The sequence below is a fragment of the Bos javanicus genome, chromosome 28 (genome assembly GCF_032452875.1).
Source record: "Bos javanicus breed banteng chromosome 28, ARS-OSU_banteng_1.0, whole genome shotgun sequence".
Lineage (NCBI taxonomy): Eukaryota > Metazoa > Chordata > Mammalia > Artiodactyla > Bovidae > Bos > Bos javanicus.
Genome location: NC_083895.1, coordinates 35,250,434 through 35,270,674, shown reverse-complemented (window position 1 = coordinate 35,270,674; position 20,241 = coordinate 35,250,434). Strand labels below are relative to the sequence as shown.

At 45.7% G+C, this 20,241-nt stretch overlaps 1 protein-coding gene across 2 annotated transcripts in view; it reads right to left on the bottom strand.

The window, feature by feature from the left end:
- RPS24 (ribosomal protein S24) overlaps positions 1-20,241 on the bottom strand; it is a 255,733-nt gene that overhangs the window by 148,191 nt on the left and 87,301 nt on the right. The window contains exon 5 of one of the 2 annotated variants that reach the window (XM_061405446.1): positions 18,936-18,946. The exons of the other annotated variant lie outside the window; for it this stretch is intronic. Within the exon in view, the coding sequence (XP_061261430.1) occupies positions 18,944-18,946 (3 nt within the window). The 3' untranslated portion in view covers positions 18,936-18,943. Of the gene's footprint in view, positions 1-18,935; positions 18,947-20,241 lie in introns of those variants that run through there. 2 annotated transcript variants of the gene reach the window in all.

The following is a 20,241-nucleotide window of genomic DNA, read 5'->3' as shown; positions in this document are numbered from 1 at the left end:
ATGTGTACAGTCAGACTAGCATGATTTAATAAGCTGCTACTATGAGCCAGGACTGTACTCAGGACCATCTGATATAGCCATGTGTGACAAGCATGCAGGGAAGACGACTAACTCTCCTCTGGACAACTGGGAAAGCCACGCCCTGACCAGAGAGGGGAGGCCTTCCATGACAGATTTGAAAACAGAAAGGAAAGACCTAGGGGTGCCAGCATCTTGTGGAAGAGGGTAACCTGCCAGTCTTCACCCCGGAGGCTTCTTGAACTGGCTTAAGCACAAAATAGGAGTCATGGTGTTACGCGGGCAGAGACCCCGTGGCTTTATGCACCGGGGAGTCACTAGCAGCAGGCTCTCTCCAGATGGCAGCTGTGTGGCCACCCACACCTCCAGGGTTAATTTCCCCTGCTCAAAAGCCTCTCTTAAAGAGTTCCAGCAAAAATTTCAAGTCAGACTTTGTTAACTCAAGTAGGATCTTTCTGCTTCCCTGGTGGCTTAGACGGTAAACAATCTGCCTGCAATGCAGGAGATCTGGGTTTGATCCCTGGGTCAGGAAGATTTCCTGGAGAAGGAAATGGCTACCCACCCCAATATTCTTGCCCGGAGAATTCTATGGACAGAGGAGCCTGGTGGGCTAAAGTTCATAGGGTCACAAACAGATCATTCTAGAACCTATCCATGTGACACTACTGGATCAGAACCGATCCTCCTTGTCCTCTTCCAGACAATGATCCAGTAGCGTCACTCCTGAGTCAACAGATGAGAATGACTCAGTTAAACCGACTCAGTTAAACCACTTTGCCCGGCAACAGAAGAGTGAAACAGCCCTGAAAGAAAGTGGAGGGAGCGTTGCCAGAAGACGGTCGGTGCAGCAGGCAGAACAACAGATGTGCGCTCTGACTTCTCCCAGACTCAAATGTCCAGGGCAGCCCCGCGCAGCACACAAGGCATCAACCCATAACACTGTGCTTGCCTCTCCGGGCTCCCCTTCTGTTTTGGATCTTCACAAACTCAGAAACATGTGTCTACTTCCAGCTGCTGAATCTGCCTCCTTGTCCTCTTCCAGACGATGAAGTCCAACTCTGGCACCTATATCTTTCAGAAAGGATGGGCTTCTTTCTGCTTTAATGATGACCCTATCTTAGATTTATACATGCCTGTCCTCCATACACAGAAATTGTGTGTCTTCTCCCAGAATCTGGACCTGTAATGTGATACGCATGACTAGTGACAATGAGACAGGCATCTGGAACTAGAAATGTCCCCAACACCTAGGCTGTATGGTCACTGTGTCCACTGTCCTCTACCCAGGAGCATGTGGAGGAGGCCAGGAAGCAATGCTTGGACTGGCAGCTCTTTACCCCTCGCCAGGTGTCTCTGCAAAATCACTCTTTGTCCCAGGTTCCAACAGGCCTGAGGGGCTTCTTCTAAAGCTACTGTTGGCTCCAGTCAACTGGACAGTATAACACAGGACGATGAGACCAAGCCAAACTCCAGGACATCCAGGAGAGGTGACCAGGTCCCAAACTCCTGGGTCTTCTCTGGCCCACCAGTCTCCAGGCAAAGGAACACCAAACAGGGTAAGACAGACCCATCCCTCCTGGAGAGAAACAAGTGTGTGAGATGTTTCACATGCAGCGGCAACAGCCACGGCAGCAAAAAAGGCAAGTTCAAAGGTAATTGGACGAGGAGTTTTAAGCACGGCTATTCCCGCAGCAAACTGCTTCATGAATACCCATCGGGATCTGTCCATATGGACAGCAGAAGGGCTCCTGCTGTTCTTTTGCTAATAAAAACTGTTGTGATTACATTTCCAATCCTTTTGGAATGGGGCCTCAGTGAAGCCGCAGCATGGCGTGCTGAGAATGTGTCTTCCTGGCTGATAGGCAGCATCCCCACCCCCGGCGGCCCCAGCCTTGAAGGGGTGCAAAGATCAGCACCCTTTGGCTGCATAAGGAAGGTGCTCAGGGGAGTCTGGGACTGAACAGGTGTGTGTGTGTGTGTGTGTGTGTGTCTGTGACTGTGCCGTCTCACACATGCTACGCACACACGCAGGAAAATCTTAATTAATGGAACAACCTTCTATAAGTGGTTCCAGTCACTTAGTGGTTTCCAGTTAATTAGAGGATAACCTGCGATGTTTTTATTTCACTCTCCTTGTGGAAGTCCATTAGTCTGGTTTCACCCCTACATTCATGCCAGAGCCCCAGCTAGTGGCTTTGCTAAGAATGGCCTCCCTTACCCTGCATTTTCTATCAAAATTCTACCTGTTCTTTGTGCTCTGAGTCAATTTGAATGCTTCCTCCTGCATGAGGCTCTCCCAGATTGCTAGCCTCAGGTGGGGAAATGTTCCCGCCCTCAGAGAATACTCTTCTAAAGCACTTAACACATTCTGATCTTCTCTCCCCCTGGAAGCTCCACGCTCCTGTAGGTCATTGTCAGGGCCTTGCCTCAAAGGCCCCAATGTCAGTAACATAGGACTTGGGATACAGTTCAGTTCAATTCAGTCGCTGAGTCATGTCTGATTCTTTGCGACCCCATGAACCACAGCACTCCAAGCCTCCCTGTCCATCACCAACTCCCGGAGTTCACCCAAACCCATGTCCATTGAGTCGGTGATGCATTCCAACCATCTTATCCTCTATTGTCCCCTTCTCCTCCTGCCCTCAAACTTTCCTAGCATCAGGGTCTTTTCAAAAGAATCAGCTCTTCGAATCAGGTGGCCAAAGTATTGGAGTTTCAGCTTCAACGTCAGTCCTTCCAATGAACACCCAGGACTGATCTCCTTTAGGATGGACTGGTTGGATCTCCTTGTAGTCCAAGGGACTCTCAAGAGTCTTCTCCAACACCACAGTTCAAAAGCATCAATTCTTCAGTGCTCAGCTTTCTTTACAGTCCAACTCTCACATCCATACATGACCACTGGAAAAACCATAACCTTGACTAGATGGACCTTTGTTGGCAAAGTAATGTCTCTGCTTTTTACTATGCTGTCTAGGTTGGTCATAACTTTCCTTCCAAGGAGTAAGCTTCTTTTAATTTCATGGCTTCAATCACCATCTGCAGTGATTTGAGAGCCCAGAAAAATAAAGTCAGCCTCTGTTTCCACTGTTTTCCCATCTATTTCCCATGAAATGATGGGACCAGATGCCATGATCTTAGTTTTCTGAATGTTGAGCTTTAAGCCAACTTTTTCATTCTCCTCTTTCACTTTCATCAAGAAACTCTTTAGTTCCTCTTCACTTTCTGCCATAAGGGTGGTGTCATCTGCATATCTGAGGGTATTGATATTTCTCCCAGCAATCTTGATTCCAGCTTGTGCTTCTTCCAGCCCAGCGTTTCTCATGATGTACTCTGCATATAAGTTAAATAAGCAGGGGGACAATATACAGCCTTGACGTACTCCTTTTCCTATTTGGGACCAGTCTGTTGTCCCATGTCCAGTTCTAACTGTTGCTTCCTGACCTGCATACAGGTTTCTCAAGAGGCAGGTCAGGTGGTCTGGTATTCCCATCTCTTTCAGAATTTCCCACAGTTTATTGTGATCCACACAGTCAAAGGCTTTGGCATAGTCAATAAAGCAGAAATAGATGTTTTTCTGGAACTCTCTTGCTTTTTCGATGATCCAGCAGATATTGGCAATTTGATCTCTGGTTCCTCTGCCTTTTCTAAATCCAGCTTGAACATCTGGAAGTTCATGGTTCACATATTGCTGAAGCCTGGCTTGGAGAATTAAGCATCACTTTTCTAGCGTGTGAGATGAGTGCAATTGTGCGGTAGTTTGAGCATTCTTTGGCATTGTCTTTCTTTGGGATTGGAATGAAAATTGACCTTTTCCAGTGCTGTGGCCACTGATGAGTTTTCCAAATTTGCTGGCATATTGAGTGCAGCACTTTCACAGCATCATCTTTCAGGATTTGAAATAGCTCAACAGGAATCCCATCACCTCCACTAGCTTTGTTCGTAGTGATGCTTCCTAAGGCCCACTTGACTTCACATTCCAGGATGTCTGGCTCTAGGTGAGTGATCACACCATCGTGATTATCTGAGTCATGAAGATCTTTATTATACAGTTCTTCTGTGTATTCTTGCCACCTCTTCTTAATATTTTCAGCTTCTGTTAGGTCCATACCATTTCTCTCCTTTATTGAGCCCATCTTTGCATGAAATGTTCCCTTGGTATCTCTAATTTTCTTGAAGAGATCTCTAGACTTTCCCATTCTATTGTTTTCCTCTATATCTTTGCATTGATCGCTGAAGAAGGCTTTCTTATTTCTCCTTGCTATTCTTTGGAACTCTGCATTCAAATGGGTATATCTTTCCTTTTCTCCTTTGCTTTTCACTTCCTTTCTTTTCACAGCTATTTTTAAGGCCTCCTCAGACAGCCATTTTGTTTTTTTGCATTTCTTTTTTTGGGGGGTGGTCTTGATTCCTGTCTCCTGTACAATGTCACGAACCTCCATCCATAGTTCATCAGGCACTCTATCAGATCTAGTCCCTTAAATATATTTCTCACTTCCACTGTATTGTCTTAAGGGATTTGATTTAGGTCATACCTGAATGGTCTAGTGGTTTTCTCCAATTTCTTCAATTTCAGTCTGAATTTGGCAATAAGGAGTCCATGATCTGAGCCACAGTCAGCTCCCAGTCTCATTTTTGCTGACTGCATAGAGCTTCTCCATCTTTGGGATACAGCAGGTGCACAATAACTGTTCCTTAAATGAATGAACATTCATTCTTTTTTTTTACACCTAAAACTAATATAATTTGTAAATCAACTATACTTCAATCTTTTTTTAAACTGAACATTCATTCTTGATACAATCTGAATGTTTAGGGGCCTGGGATCGAGGAAAATTCAAGACCTCCATAATACTAAATATTTTTTCATTTTCAAAGACAAACTCCTGCTTTTTTCACTACTTTCTTCATTCTCACAAAATTATTGTGTGTGTGTTCATGCTCAGTCACTCAGCCATGTCTGACTCTTGTAGTCTTATGGACTATAGCCCACCAGGCTCCTCTATCCATGGAATTCTCCAGGCAAGAATACTGGAGTGGGTTGCCATTTCCTCCTCCAAAGGATCTTGCTGACCCAGGGATCAAACCAGAATCTCCTGCATCTCCTACATTGGCAGGCAGATTCTTTATCACTGAGCCACCCCTAATTAAAAAGCCCAGCCCACTGGGTATGTATTGATTAAGAATGTATGCTCTGCAAGTTCATTGTCTTCCCTTGGAGTCAGCACACATAAACTTGCAAACATACATATGTACACACAAGTAAATGCAGCATCACCATTTTTTTTTATCTCCAATATACAAAAATTCTTGTTTGCAAACATCAGTAAGAAAGCAGTTATTCACTTTCTCAAAGAGTTCTTATTTCACTTAAGGAGTCATCCCAGGGTCCCCTTCACAGGGGTTCTCCCACCAGATCTGAGGGTTCGTTCGTTCACATTAACTGCTTGAATACAAGGGGTAAGGAAGCTTCCATTGGCTGTGGTTCTGTAAACTTCACTTAAGCCTAATCAAAATGCTGATGAAGCACCTCTGAGAGGACTGAATAAAGCCAGCGGGCAAATGAAGTTCTCTTTGCAAAAATATATCCATTTACAGACAACACATTAAGGCAGAACTTGTAAGGTATGACTCTGCCTTTAAACCAGTCATGTGGACTCAAGCTTGTCACCTCTCTGGGCCCTGATTTCCCTGTCTGTTGAGTGAGGTCAAGAGGACTGGTAAGGCAGCTGAGCTCTAGGGCAGGAGTTTATCCCTAGAATACAATATAAATGGTACTTGACCAAAAATATTTGGTTGAGTCTAGGAAACATCAGTATCCTCCCACATCATTGCCACCAACTTCAATCATCCCGAGTGTTCACTTCGCTGAGCAAACAACTCCAAAGTCTCTGTGGCTCAACAAAACAAAGGTTTGCTGTTGCTGTTCCTAGATTCATTGGAAAAGACCCTAATGCTGGGAAAGACTGAAGGCAAAAGGACAAGGGGGGCAGTGAAAGATATAATGGTTAGAGCACATCATTGACTCTATGGACTTGAATCTGAGCAAACTTGGGAGATAGTAAAGGACAGGGGATAGTAAAGGATAGAAAGTAAAGGATCCTGGCGTGCTGAAGACAATAGGGCTGCAGACAGTCTGACGCAACTTAGCAACTGAACAAAGAATGAACTTAAGTCTCAGGAGAACTCTGCTCCACACAGGGACTCTGGAATCGAGGCCAACGGTCTCCTCCAGGTTACAGCTGAACCCCCTAAAATGTCTTAGCCTCCTCCCTCACTGCAGCAGAGGGAGGGACAGCTGTAAGACCTTCCATGTTCACTCCAGAAGGGATTCCCCCAACTTCAGTTGACTGCCCATGGCCAGAGTAGTCACATGGCTCTGGAGAAGCAAATAGTCTATCAGTGATGTGATCACCATGGTCTCTGCTACATGCAAGGACACCCCTGACTCCTGCTCTCCAATCTACAGAATCTTATAAGTCTTTCCCTTATTTCCTTAGAGTAAAGCCAGACTGTCCCCCATAAGATTATTCTCTGTAAGAAAGCCAACAGGGCATCAGTGTCCCCAGTCACAGGGCCAATGTCATCAGCCCTTGATGAAAGGTCAACAAAGCCCTTGTTTATGGCAAAAAAGTGTCTAGTTGGTGCCAATTCCAAATTAAGCCAAGTCAGCCACTCCCAGCTTCAGAGCAACCCCAACCCCTACTGCCATGGCTGCTGTATGCCACCTGGGCATTCTCTACTTCTAGCCCAACCAAATCATCTAGTGACTAGACCCACCACTGAAATGGGCTTCCGCAGCCAGACCCCTGCCTCCAGCTCCTCCTACCCCTGCCAGTTGCAGCTGTCTGCCCACTGGAAGAGCCTAAGGCTCCCAACACACAGTGGCCATCTCCCTGCCTCAGCTGGCAACCATCCAAGGCAGATCCTCCTTCCAGGCTACTGAAGCCCTCCCTCTGGTCCAGCCCCCAATCCTCAGCCCACAGCCCTGGTGGACTATGGGACAGGTGGAGACAGGGGCATATTCACAGCCCATCAGTCCTTTGAGGGACTTTTTCATATGTTTTTATTCCTTTTACTTCCTGGTCCATCTGGAGGTCGATTTCATCAAGTTCACAATAAAAAGAGGCTGAAGGGAAATGACTGACCTCTCTATTAGTAAAGCAGAGAAGTCCCTCTTTCTACAGAGGACAGAGTTGACATGAGACAGGGAAGATATGGGAGAGCTTCCACCTTTTTCTGATGCCCCCAAGTGAGTCATATCAACTCTGAATGGATAAAAAATGAGAGAATGAATGAAAGAATGTCACACGACAGGTGCTTAATGAATATCCATTCATTTATTCTTTGTAGTGTTGGCTGACGTAACATGTCAGTAGATCCCTGGTCCTGCCAGCAGAACTGGACAAGATTGCCGAGAAAAGAACAAGCGTCTCCTGTGGCTAAATCCTTTTTAGCATTCATTATGCAGCAGGCTGTGTAACACACATGGCATTAGTGCTTGTGATCCTCACAACAACCTCACGGGATAGACAATACCTACATTATGAGTATTACTCCGATCTTTAACTCCCATGAGATATAATTCCTATGATTATTCCTACATTACAAGTTGAACAAACTGAGGCCTGATGTTTGCTATGAGCCAGCCAGCAAATGGCAGAGCCCAGCTATGAGTTCAAGGATCTAACTGATCTGTGAAGTACATCCAGTTGCAGAATTTGATTGGAATTCAATTCAGGCGGAACCTCTCAGGCCCCTACTGTGTGCTCGTGTAGTCTACACTAGGTGACTCTGCACATGGGGAATATAGAAACGATGAGTCATGAGCCCTGCCCTAAAGGAGCTTGTGACTCAGCAGAAGGGACGGTGACAAATGATGCCACACCCCACACCCACCTGGAGAACACCCTGGGTGATGGCACCCAGGGTGCCGCTTGGTGGAAGCACCAAGCAAACGTAAACACTGATCAAAAGGAGAGCGTCGTAGTTGCTATGGCTACACACAGGGCACTGAGGGGAGCCACACCCCACCTGTGAGTGGTGATGAGGCGGAATCCACTGGACTCGGGTGAGGAAGACTGCCCCCTGCTGCCACTGCCACCTCGGAGAGCTGGAGATACAGGTTGAGTCAGGAGGGCCTGCCACTCCCGGGACCCGTAGACAACAAAGACAGCTTAGGCAGAGTGATATGTGCCCTGGAGCACCATGACGACTAAAACCCAGAGATGCAGGAGGGATGGAGCACCGCAGCTGTGCCTGCTAAATATAGCCTGACTCCAGCTCCCCACCGAGAGGCAACCAGAGCCATCTTCCAGGGGCGGCTCTAAAAATAAAGCTGCAAACTAGCTTCACACTTCCCTCAGCTGCTCGGGGCCCACGAGTTGGCATCTGCCTCTGAGAGGTTGGCAGAGAGGGTGGAGATGAGGTGGTGGACCGTAGGCGGACTTTGAGGTTCCTAGGACCCTCCTAGGAACACTGCAACGCTTGTGGTCCTGTCTAAGGAGCTCAATGAGTGAGTGAATCAGTGTCACTGACTTTAGAAAGTTCACTAAGCAGTTGGGTTTTGTATTCCCACTTTACAGATGAAGAAACTGAGGCTTCTCATAGAGAAGACATGACTTGGCCAAGGTCACACTAAGAGTAAACAGGAGTCAGGACATCACTGCAACTTCTTCAACCAGATCCACCGATTTTTACAGCTCACGGCCTGTCTTCACCCTCTGCCCCTTCTCTCTTCAGCTCCTCCATCAATTGCACCGGCCCCTGCCTTCACTTTCTCATCCCATCCCCGCTAGAGCCCCACACCACCCCAGGCTTCCTCAAATGGGCAGAGAAGAGATACAGACTGTAAGTTCCATGAGGAAAGAGATAACATCTATTTTATTCTCCACTATTCCCTCAGCCTCTAGAGTAATGCCTGAAGAGAGAAGGCACTCAATATTTCTTGAAAAATAACTCCATTTCCTCTTCTCATATCAGATCCAATCCATTAAAATCCCCATAGGCTCTGAGTCCAAAACACATCCAGGGGACATCCCTGGCAGTCCAGTGGTCAGGACTCTGGGCTTCCATTTCAGGGGGCAAGGGGTCAATCCCTGGTCAGGGAACTAATATCCTGCATGTTGCATGATGTAGTCAAAAAGAATAAAAGAGAAAACATCTTTTTAAATGTGTTTTAGAAACATATAAACAATTTTTAAATTTTTTTTAAAGAAACACTTTTTAAATGTTCAGAACATTTATTACAATGGCTGAATTAAAAAGGCTGACCACACCAAGTGTTGGTAGGGATACGGGGAATTGAATACACTGCTAGTGGAAGGTAAAATGGCTTGATCACTTTGGAAAACAGCCTGGCAGTTTCTTACAAAGTTAAACATATACTTACCATATAATGCAATCATTTCACAACTATTTAACCAAGAGAAAGGAAAGCATATGTCCACACAAAGACTTGTACACAAATGTTCACAGCAACTTTATCTGTGATAGCCACAAACTGAAAATCACTCGAATGTTTGTCAGCAGGAGAATGGGTCAACAAAATGTGGTGTATCCATACAGTGCAATATTACTCAGCAATAAAAAGGAGTGAGCACGCAACAGCAAAAGGAATGATGTGTGCAATGACATGGCTGCAACTCAAAACAGTAAAGCTGAGAGCGCCGTTAAGTATCAGAGAAACACACATCAAATGGAGAAAGAGGACATGGCCATGTAAATACACCGGACTATTACTCAGCCATAAAAACAAATGAAATATCGCCATTTGCAGCAACATGGATAGATCTAGAGATTATCATAGTAAGTGAAGTAACTCAGACAAAGATCAGATGATATCACTTATATGTGGAATCTAAAAGAATTAATACAAATGAATTTATTTATAAAACAGAAACAGATTTACAGACATAGAAAACAAACTTGTGGCTATCAAAGGAGAAAGAGTGAGGGAGAGATCAATTAGGAGCATGGGGTTAACAGATTGCGGTTTAGTCACTAAGTGGTGTCTGACTCTTTGCAACCTCATGGACTGTAGCCCACCAGACTCCTCTGTCCATGGGATTTCCCCAGCAAGAACACCGCAGTGAGTTGCTATTTCCTTTTCCAGGGGATCTTCCCGACCCAGGCATTGAACCTGTGTCTCCTGCATTGCAGGTGGATTCTTTACCACTGAGTCACCTGGGAAGCCCATGAGATTAACAGATATCCACCACTACATATAAAACAGATGAACAACAAGGTCCTACTGCATAGCACGGGGAACTATATTCAATATCTTATACAACCTATAATGGAAAAGAATCTGAAAAAAAAAAATCTGAATGACTTGGCTGCACACCTGAAACTAACACAATGCTGTGAATCAACCATACTTCAATAAAATAATGATAACAATGCTCAGTGAAAGAAGCAGAACAAGAATAAATCAGTACATACTTTTTTTTATATGACTTCATTTATGCAAAATCCTAGAAAATGCAAACTAACCCATAGTGACAGAAAGCTTTGTAATTGACTAGGATTTGATGGGTGGTGGGCAAGGCATGATGAGAATGGGCAAGGAGAGATCACAAAGAACAAAATGAGAGTTTTTCAAACTATGAATTTGTTCATTATCTTGATTATTGTGATGATTTCATGAATATTTACCTACATCATGCTGCAGTCCATGGGGTCGTAAAGAGTCAGACATGGCTGAGCGACTGAACTGAACTGAAGACATGTTAAATTATATCCTGTACATGTCGTTTATTGTATGTCAATTATATCTCAATAAAGTTTTATTGGGGGTTGGGGTTTTCTTTTTAATATCCAAAATTCAACCATTTTGGGTATCAACCTCCACTGCCAACCACTCTGATCCAAAGGCTACAGCTACCTGGATGCCTCGCTCTGTAGGCCCCAGCCCTGCTGAAATTCCTCCTCTTCCAGAATATCCATCCTCTCAGGAAGATGCCAAGGTTCCCGCTCAGCAGTTCCACCACCCACCCCCAGCCACTCTGTTAACTGACTGAGGACAATTCACAGCTGCCCCTCTTCCAGAGACTTGGCTGAGCCACGTCCCCTTGCCAGGGAGGTTACAGCTCCATCCCAAGGACACCAACAGCCAATGACTAATTGACACAGGGATACAGAAGTCTAGCCCCCTTGCTCCAAGAACAGATGATTCCGCTGCAGAGCCCCACCACCATGGGTCAGGCTGAAGGTAGACTACTCACAAGCACATCCCTGCTCAGTTTCTTCTCCTTTCCTAGCCTTACTCCCCACCCCAGGCTGTACTGAAGAGCACCCGCTGAGAGAATCACCGAAGCCCGAATCCCTTTTCAGGCTCTGGGAAATCAGCTAAAGACAGGCGGTATCAGGGGTGGACCTAGGAAGCAGATCCCAGGATGGGTCTGGGGTGCATCCCTCAGAGCCAGGAGGCAGGTAAGAACTGGGAGTCTGGAGCATGAGGTGCGGGGCACTTGCTGCTTTTCACCTGTGGCGGCCGGGATGGGACACAGGTAGAGGAGGAAGCACAGACTCACGCAGCATCTCTGGAGCCCGAGTGACGCGGGAGAAAGGCTGGAGAAGGAAATGGCAACCCACCCCAGTCTTCTTGCCTGGGAAATCCCATGAACAGAGAAGCCTGGCGGGCTACAGTCCAGGGGGCCGCAAGAGTCAGACATGACTTTAGTGACTGAACAACAACAAAAAGGAGAAAGGACAAATATAAGGGCCATAAAATTGGTAGCTGCTGCAGAACACTCAACGCTTTGAAGAGAAAATAGCAAGTTTGAGACAATCAATCACTAATTTAAAGCAATTACGAGAGGCAGACAACTTGTTCAATGGCATTTACAGAGTTAGAGACCCCCACCTCCTGCAGTTAGATGATAGACCTGGGGCTAGATCCAGGACACAATCGTAAGAGTAGCAGAACTTGGAGAAGGTTGTCTTCTCAGGCCCAGCAGTTCTCATACACCAAGTCAGAGCCCTGAAAGGAAGAAATGGGATCCTGAAATTGGAGATGGAGACATGTAAGTAGATACACTTGAATCCCTTGACTCCCTATCTCCCCTAAACATTGAGTGTACTGAAAACGCCTACACGCTATGCATTTTTTTTTTTAATTCTTCCAATTTTATTTTATTTTTAAACTTTACATAATTGTATTAGTTTTGCCAAATATCAAAATGAATCTGCCACAGGTATACATGTGTTCCCCATCCCGAACCCTCCTCCCTCCTCCCTCCCCATACCATCCCTCTGGGCCGTCCCAGTGCACCAGCCCCAAGCATCCAGCATCATGCATCGAACCTGGACTGGCAACTCGTTTCCTACATGATATTTTACATGTTTCATTGCCATTCTCCCACATCTTCCCAGTCCATAAGACTGTTCTATACATCAGTGTCTCTTTTGCTGTCTCGTACACCGGGTTATTGTTACCATCTTTCTAAATTCCATATATATGCGTTAGTATACTGTATTTATGTTTTTCCTTCTGGCTTACTTCACTCTGTATAATAGGCTCCAGTTTCATCCACCTCATTAGAACTGATTCAAATGTATTCTTTTTAATGGCTGAGTAATACTCCATTGTGTATATGTACCACAGCTTTCTTATCCATTCATCTGCTGATGGACATCTAGGTTGCTTCCACGTCTTGGCTATTATAAACAGTGCTGCGATGAACATTGGGGTACACGTGTCTCTTTCCCTTCTGGTTTCCTCAGTGTGTATGCCCAGCAGTGGGGTTGCTGGATCATAAGGCAGTTCTATTTCCAGTTTTTTAAGGAATCTCCACACTGTTCTCCATAGTGGGCATTTTTTTTTAATTGAAGGATAATTGCACTACAGAATTGTGTGGTTTTCTGTCATACATCAGCAAGAATCAGCCATAGGTACACCTATTTCTCCTCCCTCCCGAATCTCCCTCCTATCTCCCTCCCCATCCTCCCTTCAGCCTGTCACAGAGCCCCTGTTTAAGCTCCCTGAGTCACACAGCAAATTCCCATTGGCTATCTACATGTGGCTATTTACATGTGGTATTGTAAATTTCCATGTTACTCTCTCCATACATTTCCCCTTTTCCCTCCTCCCATCCCCTGTGTCCATAAGTCTGTTCTCTATGTCTGTTTCTCCATTGCTGTCCTGCAAATAAATTCATCAGTACCATCTTTCTAGATTCCACATATATGCATCAGTACGTGATATTTATATTTCTCTTTCTGACTCACTTCACTCTGTATAATAGGCTCTAGGTTCGTCCACCTCATTAGAACTGACTCAAATGTGTTCCTTTTTATGGCTGAGTAGTATTCCAACATGTATATGTACCACAACTTCTTTATCCATTCATCTGTTGATGGACATCTAGGTTGCTTCCATGTTCTAGCTATTGCAAATAGTGCTGCAATGAACACTGGGGTACATGTGTCTTTTTCAGTTTTGGTTTCCTCAGGGTATATGCCTAGGAGTGGGATTGCTGGGTCATATGGTGGTTTTATTCCTAGCTTCTTAATGAATCTCCATACCATCTTCCATAGTGGCTGTATCAATTTACATTCCCACCAACAGTGCAAGAGCATTCCCTTTTCTCCACACCCTCTCCAGCATTTACTGTTTGTAGACTTTTTGATGAGAGCTATTCTGACTGGTGTGAGGTGGTACATCATTTTCATTTTGATTTGCATTTCTCTAATAATGAGTGATGTTGAGCACCTTTTCATGTGCTTGTTAGCCATCTGTATGTCTTCTTTGGAGAAATATCTTCTTAGGTCTTTCTCCCACTTTTTGATTGTGCATCCCCCAGTCTCCCACTTTAAGTCTCTACAGACTCAGATGAGGTTGGTGGCTTAGAGGACAACACTAAACCTCCTCAGGATGCGCCCCCACCTCCTTTCCTGGCCACCAGAGCCACGGATAGAACCAAACTGCAGCATGGCTCACTGGGCAAGAGCTCAGCCTGCTCAGAGAAAGAGAGAGATTAAATACCAAAGCAGCTATAAGACCCAGCTAATACAAACCAGCACAAACCTGAAGAGTATATCTGGAAGTGGATGCTGAAGGAGAAAAGCAGAATATAAAGCTGGATTCAAAAGTTTATTGACATGGAGGCACTCCTAGATCACAGGATTTAACTCCCTGGCAAAGAAACCTAGAGGGCGGTTCTGACATGCTGCTGGTATGGCTCTCAGAAGCTGCTGTCACAGACTTGTAGAGACAGGGATCCAAAGGCTCAAGTGAAACTACTATTCGACCAGCAGTGGAGGACATATGACCCTTAAAGTGTAAACCGTGTGCTCTCCAGCCTTTATGGAAAAACATGCTGGTTTCTGTTGCATTGAGATGGTTAATAATAACATAAGGTTCCCAATAGCTAAGGGTATTAATATAGAAAGGAATGAGATGAACGGATGAGTCCAATGCCAAGATTAGATACTCCAGTGGAGGTTTATAGTTCTTTGCCCAGTTTCTAGACTTGAGCCAGTTCTTTGACCCAGAACCCATTAACTAGTCCCCATAAGACAGATCTTGCAACTTTATAGTAAGTAACACATGGAAGCCATTCACCACTGGAACTATTATCATTTATTCAAGGGTAAGGAGAATTACAATGGGGAGATGGAATCTCTAGACTCTTTAAGGGATGTTAAATACAGGATCTAAGCTACCATGGGTACCTTGAGACCCAAAGACCTACCATGATTCCTTCATTATAGTACAAGCATATGGCGGTCAAATAAAATATTGAATAGCCCAGGATCAGTGGTCATTTCTCAGTTCCCAAGTATGTAATTGGAGTATATCTACTTAGCAAAGGTTCCTTGACAAGTAGAGTAAAACCCCTTTTAGTACAAAGGACCAAGTGGAAGTTTCTAAAGCTGTCCCCATTCCTGGACCAAAGTGGTAAATCAAAAACATTACCACTTCCCGCAGGAACGGCAGAGATTAGTGCCATCCACAAAGACTTTAAAAGTGCAGAGGAGATGGTCCCTGTCATATTTCACATTTAACACACTAGTCTGGCCTCTGCCATGGCAGATCCCAGTGAACTACTCCAAACTTAACCAAACAGCAGCCCCATGTGCAGCTTTTCAGCTTGATATGTTATCTTAACTAGAGTGAATTAGTATAGTTGTGGGTAAATGATAGGCAGCTTTTGATCTGATAAATGCTTTCTTTCCCATACCCAGCAGAAAGGAGTACCCAGGACAGTTCATATTCACAAGGGATGAACAGCAGTATTCATCCACAATTCTCCTTTCATACTCTCACAGGACTGTGTTCATTCTCCTTCATTCTGTCATCATATATCCAAGGGGGCCTGAAACGTCTAGATATTCCACAGAACATCACTGGTTCACTATACTTATGATATCATGCCATCAATGTCATCAAACCTTTATGAGTAAGTAAGCAGTAACAAGAGTATTTGGTCATGGGACACCAAGTAACCATGAGACCAAAACAACCCACTGTGATCTGGGAATGTCAGCAATCCATCAGAAATTGGACATGGTACATCCGGGATCATGTTCCAACAGGTCCAAGGATAGATGTAACTGAACAAACAGGGGTCCCATACTCCACGGCACCAAACACGTTTGCACCAGTGTCTCTCCCTCAACTCACACCTATAGTCCTGTGAGAGGTTCCCCACGACCAGGAGGCAGAGGAAGAAGGAGCCCGAGTTTGGTTCACAGATGTTGGTACACATAGAAAATAGACACTGTTGCACCACAGCCCCACTCAGGGGACCCTAACAGACAATAGTGAGAAGAGGTCCTTCTAGTGCAAAAGCTTCAGGCAAGGCATCTGATCATCCACTTCGTGTGAAGAAAGAAGTGGCCTGAAGTTAGGACATATGTAGATTGATGGGCAATAGTCAACAACAGGGCTTGTTAGCCAGGAGCCTGGAAGGAACGAGATTGAAGTCTAGGGACGAAGTCTGGTGTAGAGGCATGGGAATGGGCTCATGGGAGTGAACACAAGTGTGCAGATCCCTGTGTCATATGTTAACGTACACCAGGGATCACCTTCTGTGAAAGACTAAACAGGAAGACTTAGCCAGACAATGTTAGCCAGTCTCAGTTCTTGATCACCAGGAGTGTGCGCAGTGAGCTCATAAACAAAGTACCCACGGTGGCAGGGACCGAGCTAGGCACAAGCCCAACAGCAGGGGCTTCTTGTTAGCCAGGTTGATCAAGGTTCTATCATTGCTTCCCTAGATCAGCAGGCACAGAAAGAGTTTCTACACTGTCAGGGATCACTGGCCCTGGTCATCATAAAGAAGTGTGGTTTGTGTCCATATAATGGGAACGTAGAGAAATGTGTTTGGAACTCGTGTGATTCACTGAGGTGTGTCTGGTACTCCCATACCTAGTATTGTGTATAAGTAGCAGGTGCCACAGCCACAACCTGAGGATGGCATAGTAACCAGGTGCTCAGACTCCTTTAGAGATGAGTGCCTGGGCCACCCCACCTGGCAAGCCACCCAGACCAGCAAAAGTGCTAGCCAAGGATAAGAGGAATCAAAAGCAAATAGAAGAGGAGGAAGATAATGATGACCAACTGTGGTCTTGAGATTGTGGAAATAGGAACTGTAGCATGTCCCACTAATCCTCCTCTTTAAAGTTTCCCCAGGAGTTACAACCACGGATTTCTAGAGAAGCTGGCACCAGGTGGAATGAACTGAAAGTGAGAGTCAAGAGGATCTCAGTGGTGCAAGTGGTGGGATGTGGTAGACAAAGTCAGTGCCTGGCACAGATGCTCTTACCTGGCCAGGATACCCATCTCCCAACTGCTGTGAATGTTGGCTGCTAACAGTCACAGCTGCCTCCCTTCTCCAGAGAACTGTCCTTGGCTGGCAGGAGCTGCTTTGCCCAGAGATCACACAACCCCGGCATTGGTCCATAGCCGATGCCTGACTGAACTGGGAGTATAAAATGTTGCTCCTTTTGCCTTAAGGGGGAACACTTTACAGTGTGGTTTACAATTCAGGACCCAATCACCTCCTTGTGGATCAGATGGAGGCAAGATTTGACCTCAGCCTTTTCTCTTTCTCTATTCTGCTTTACTCCCTCCATTAAAGGTATTTCCTAAGAATATTCACTAATAAACCACGTGCACTTGAACCCCTGCTTCCGGCTCTGCTTCTGGGAAACAAGACTAAGACTTTCTTTTGTCTGTCTTATGTATCACTAAAGCCTCATCATCAAGTACCACGACGCCTAGCAAAAAATAAATGCTTGCATGAATGAATGGAATGGGGCAGCTCAGAAGTCAAGTGCTTGGCCAAGGTCACCCACATCTTAAGCAGCCAAGCCTTGACCTTGATTTGAACTTGAGCTTGATCTTTAGAGACCAAACTCTGACACAGCAGTGCCTGAATGAATGAATGAATGAATGGCAGAAGGAATGCATGCCTAAACAAAGGTTGTCTCTAGAAAGAACCGTTCTAGTTTCCTATGGCTGACCCACTAATACAAATGACTCAAAGTTCTGAAAGCTTTAGGGAGACAAAAATCAATATCTTTCAACCCCTGCCATGTGCTGGGCACTTTACATGCATTACATCATTTCACCTTAATAAAAACTATTTTAGGGACTTCCCTGGCAGTCCCGTGGTTAGAACTCCATGCTTCCACTGCAGGGGGCACAGGTTGGATTTCTGGTCAAGGAGCTAAGATCCCACAAGCCAGGCAGTGCAGCTAATAATCATTATTTTCAATAGATTTTATTAACATCCCCATCTTATAAATGTTCAAGGGATTGCCAGTAAAACAGAGATCTCAAATTCAAGTGCCTACAAGGACCAGAAAGTTATGAAATAAGCAGACGGGCCCCAAAGGCCTGTCACCGCTGTAATCATCAGGACTGCACCAAGAGGTCTTCTCCTCCCCTTTCCCAGGCAGGACCTCCTCCTACCCCACAATTTTTATGTCTGCAAGCCTGAAGACATCGTCAAGGCTCTGGGGAGGAGGGAAGGTTATCTCACAGCTTTCAGGATCTGGTTTGCTTTCTCCAGCAATAGGGGGCAGAGCATTACAGGCCAAGGAAGGAAACATTCCTAACCCCTGACACCCGTCATCACTCCTCACGCATTTCAGACACCTGCATGCTCTGATCACTTTTACACCTCCGCTTGGAAAGGTGTTACCACCAATCTGGCAGGTGCAGAAGCCAAGGCTTAGAAAAATGCAGTGGCTTGCCCAAGGTAACCCTGCATTGTTGCTAGTGCCAGACAAGTTTCCTGAGATTTCATCTACTGCTCTTTTCACAAAGCCATAACATGTGTACCTGGGAGCCACAGAGGGTTCTGCAGGCCCTCCTGCCCTCGCCCGGGGTTCTCTGGGAACCTCTCTAAACACACCCCTGGATGTGCTGGCTTCCACTGTGGCCCTGCTATCTGTTCCCAATCCCCAGCCTGTACTGAGAGGTTTATTTGCTTACTGAAACCTTGGGCATTGAAATGGCCAAGGAGGACTCTGTAATCACGGGCTGCTGCTGTTGCTAAGAAACAGGTCCTTTAAATTCAATTTACAAAAAAGATAGAGTGAGCGAGCAAGTGAGTGAGAGCAAGAAAGGGATGCTTGAACATCTGGTTCTCCTCCCTGGCTGTCTCCGGTGACTGTGAAAATGAGATAAGTACATTCCAAGATGGATGCTGGCCTTCTCTAAGCCATTTTCCGACTTTCCTCTAAGCTGGTATTTCTGGTCAGCCTTGGATTTGACAGGTTGTGGAGAAGGGCAGGGGGAGTGCTCTTGCAGGAAGCCTGGTGGCTTTAAGAATTCCAGGCACCTTGTCTCCTCCAGGAATGACTCAGATGCCCCTGAGCCACTGAACTAACCTGGTTCTTATGTCTAGGGCTCTCCACCCCCACTCCCACTGTCAGAATAATCATTCCACATATTTATATAATCCTCTTCAGCTCACTCTGTATTTCACACATGTTACCTTAGCTCTTATGGAGGAAATATTATTCTCTGCATATCACAGATGAGGAGGAAATTACAACAGCTAGAAAAGGCACCTGGGCCAGGAGTGGAGGGGCCAAAAGCCCTAACCCCAGCTCTGCCAAGAGCAGGCTCAGCTACTCACTCCCTTCTTTGGGCCTCAGATAACGCAGCCTTAAGCTGTGAGCTAGGGTTAGATCGTGGTTCCCCACAGTGTGTGCTGCAGAGCATCGCTTCATGGGCGGTTACTGGGTACCAGGTTAAAACGGAATCCTCTGGTCAAACAAGTCTGGGAAAGTTAGTTTTAAGTTAGTTAGGTGGTTAAGTTAGTTAGGTCTCACTATAAGATTACTCAGAGCCTTGAATGCTTTAATATGCTGTAGAAATCTCCAAGAGCAGCTATCTTAGCTTGGGTTTCCCCAGAAGCTGGCTGTGATATAAGAATTTGAGTGCCAGCAGTTTATTTGGGAGGTGATGTCAGGGAACCCTGGTAGGGAAATAAAGAAATGAGATAGGGGGACTTCCCTGGTTGTCCAGTGGTTAAGAATCTGCCTTGCAGTGTAGGGGACCTGAGTCGACCCCTGGTGGGAGAACTAAGATCCCAACATGACTCTAAGCAACTAAACTCACACAGAAACTACTGAGCCCATGGGCTACGGAGCATACATGCCACAACCAAGACCTGGTGCAGCCAAATAAATAAATGTTATTTCTAAAAAAGAAGTGAGATAGGAAAAGGAAGGCAGCCATGAAGGAGGAGTTACCAAGCAAGTTATCACTGTGGGCAGCAGGAGCTTCATCCACTGGGGATCTCTGGGACATGGTGGGGGATACGTGCCTCAGAGTTATCCCATCAGGAGTGAGGGAGCTGGGGTATATACACCCCAACTGTGGCGAGTCACTGAGCTGGGCTAGGGAGGGTGTCATTAATTGTCATTAAAGGTCCAGTACTTCTTGTTTCCCAGGCACAAGAAGAAAGCCTCAGAGGGGCTGCTCTTCCAGATGCTGATGGCTGGAAGTCCAGCCCAGTGCACTGGCTTGGCAACTGCGGGAGTGACTGGTGGTACCCCAATAATATCTACCATATGGAGGAAAGCTGCAGTGTTCAAGGCTGACTCAATCACAACACTGAGGAAAACAGCTCCAGGTCCTCATGTTCCATGGAAGAGTCCAAGGAAATATCAAGCTAGGCCCTCTCCAAGGGATGACGTGTGGCTCTACAAGTCTGAGGCAATAACCTTATGAGGACCAAGGAATCACATTTGCTCGTCATC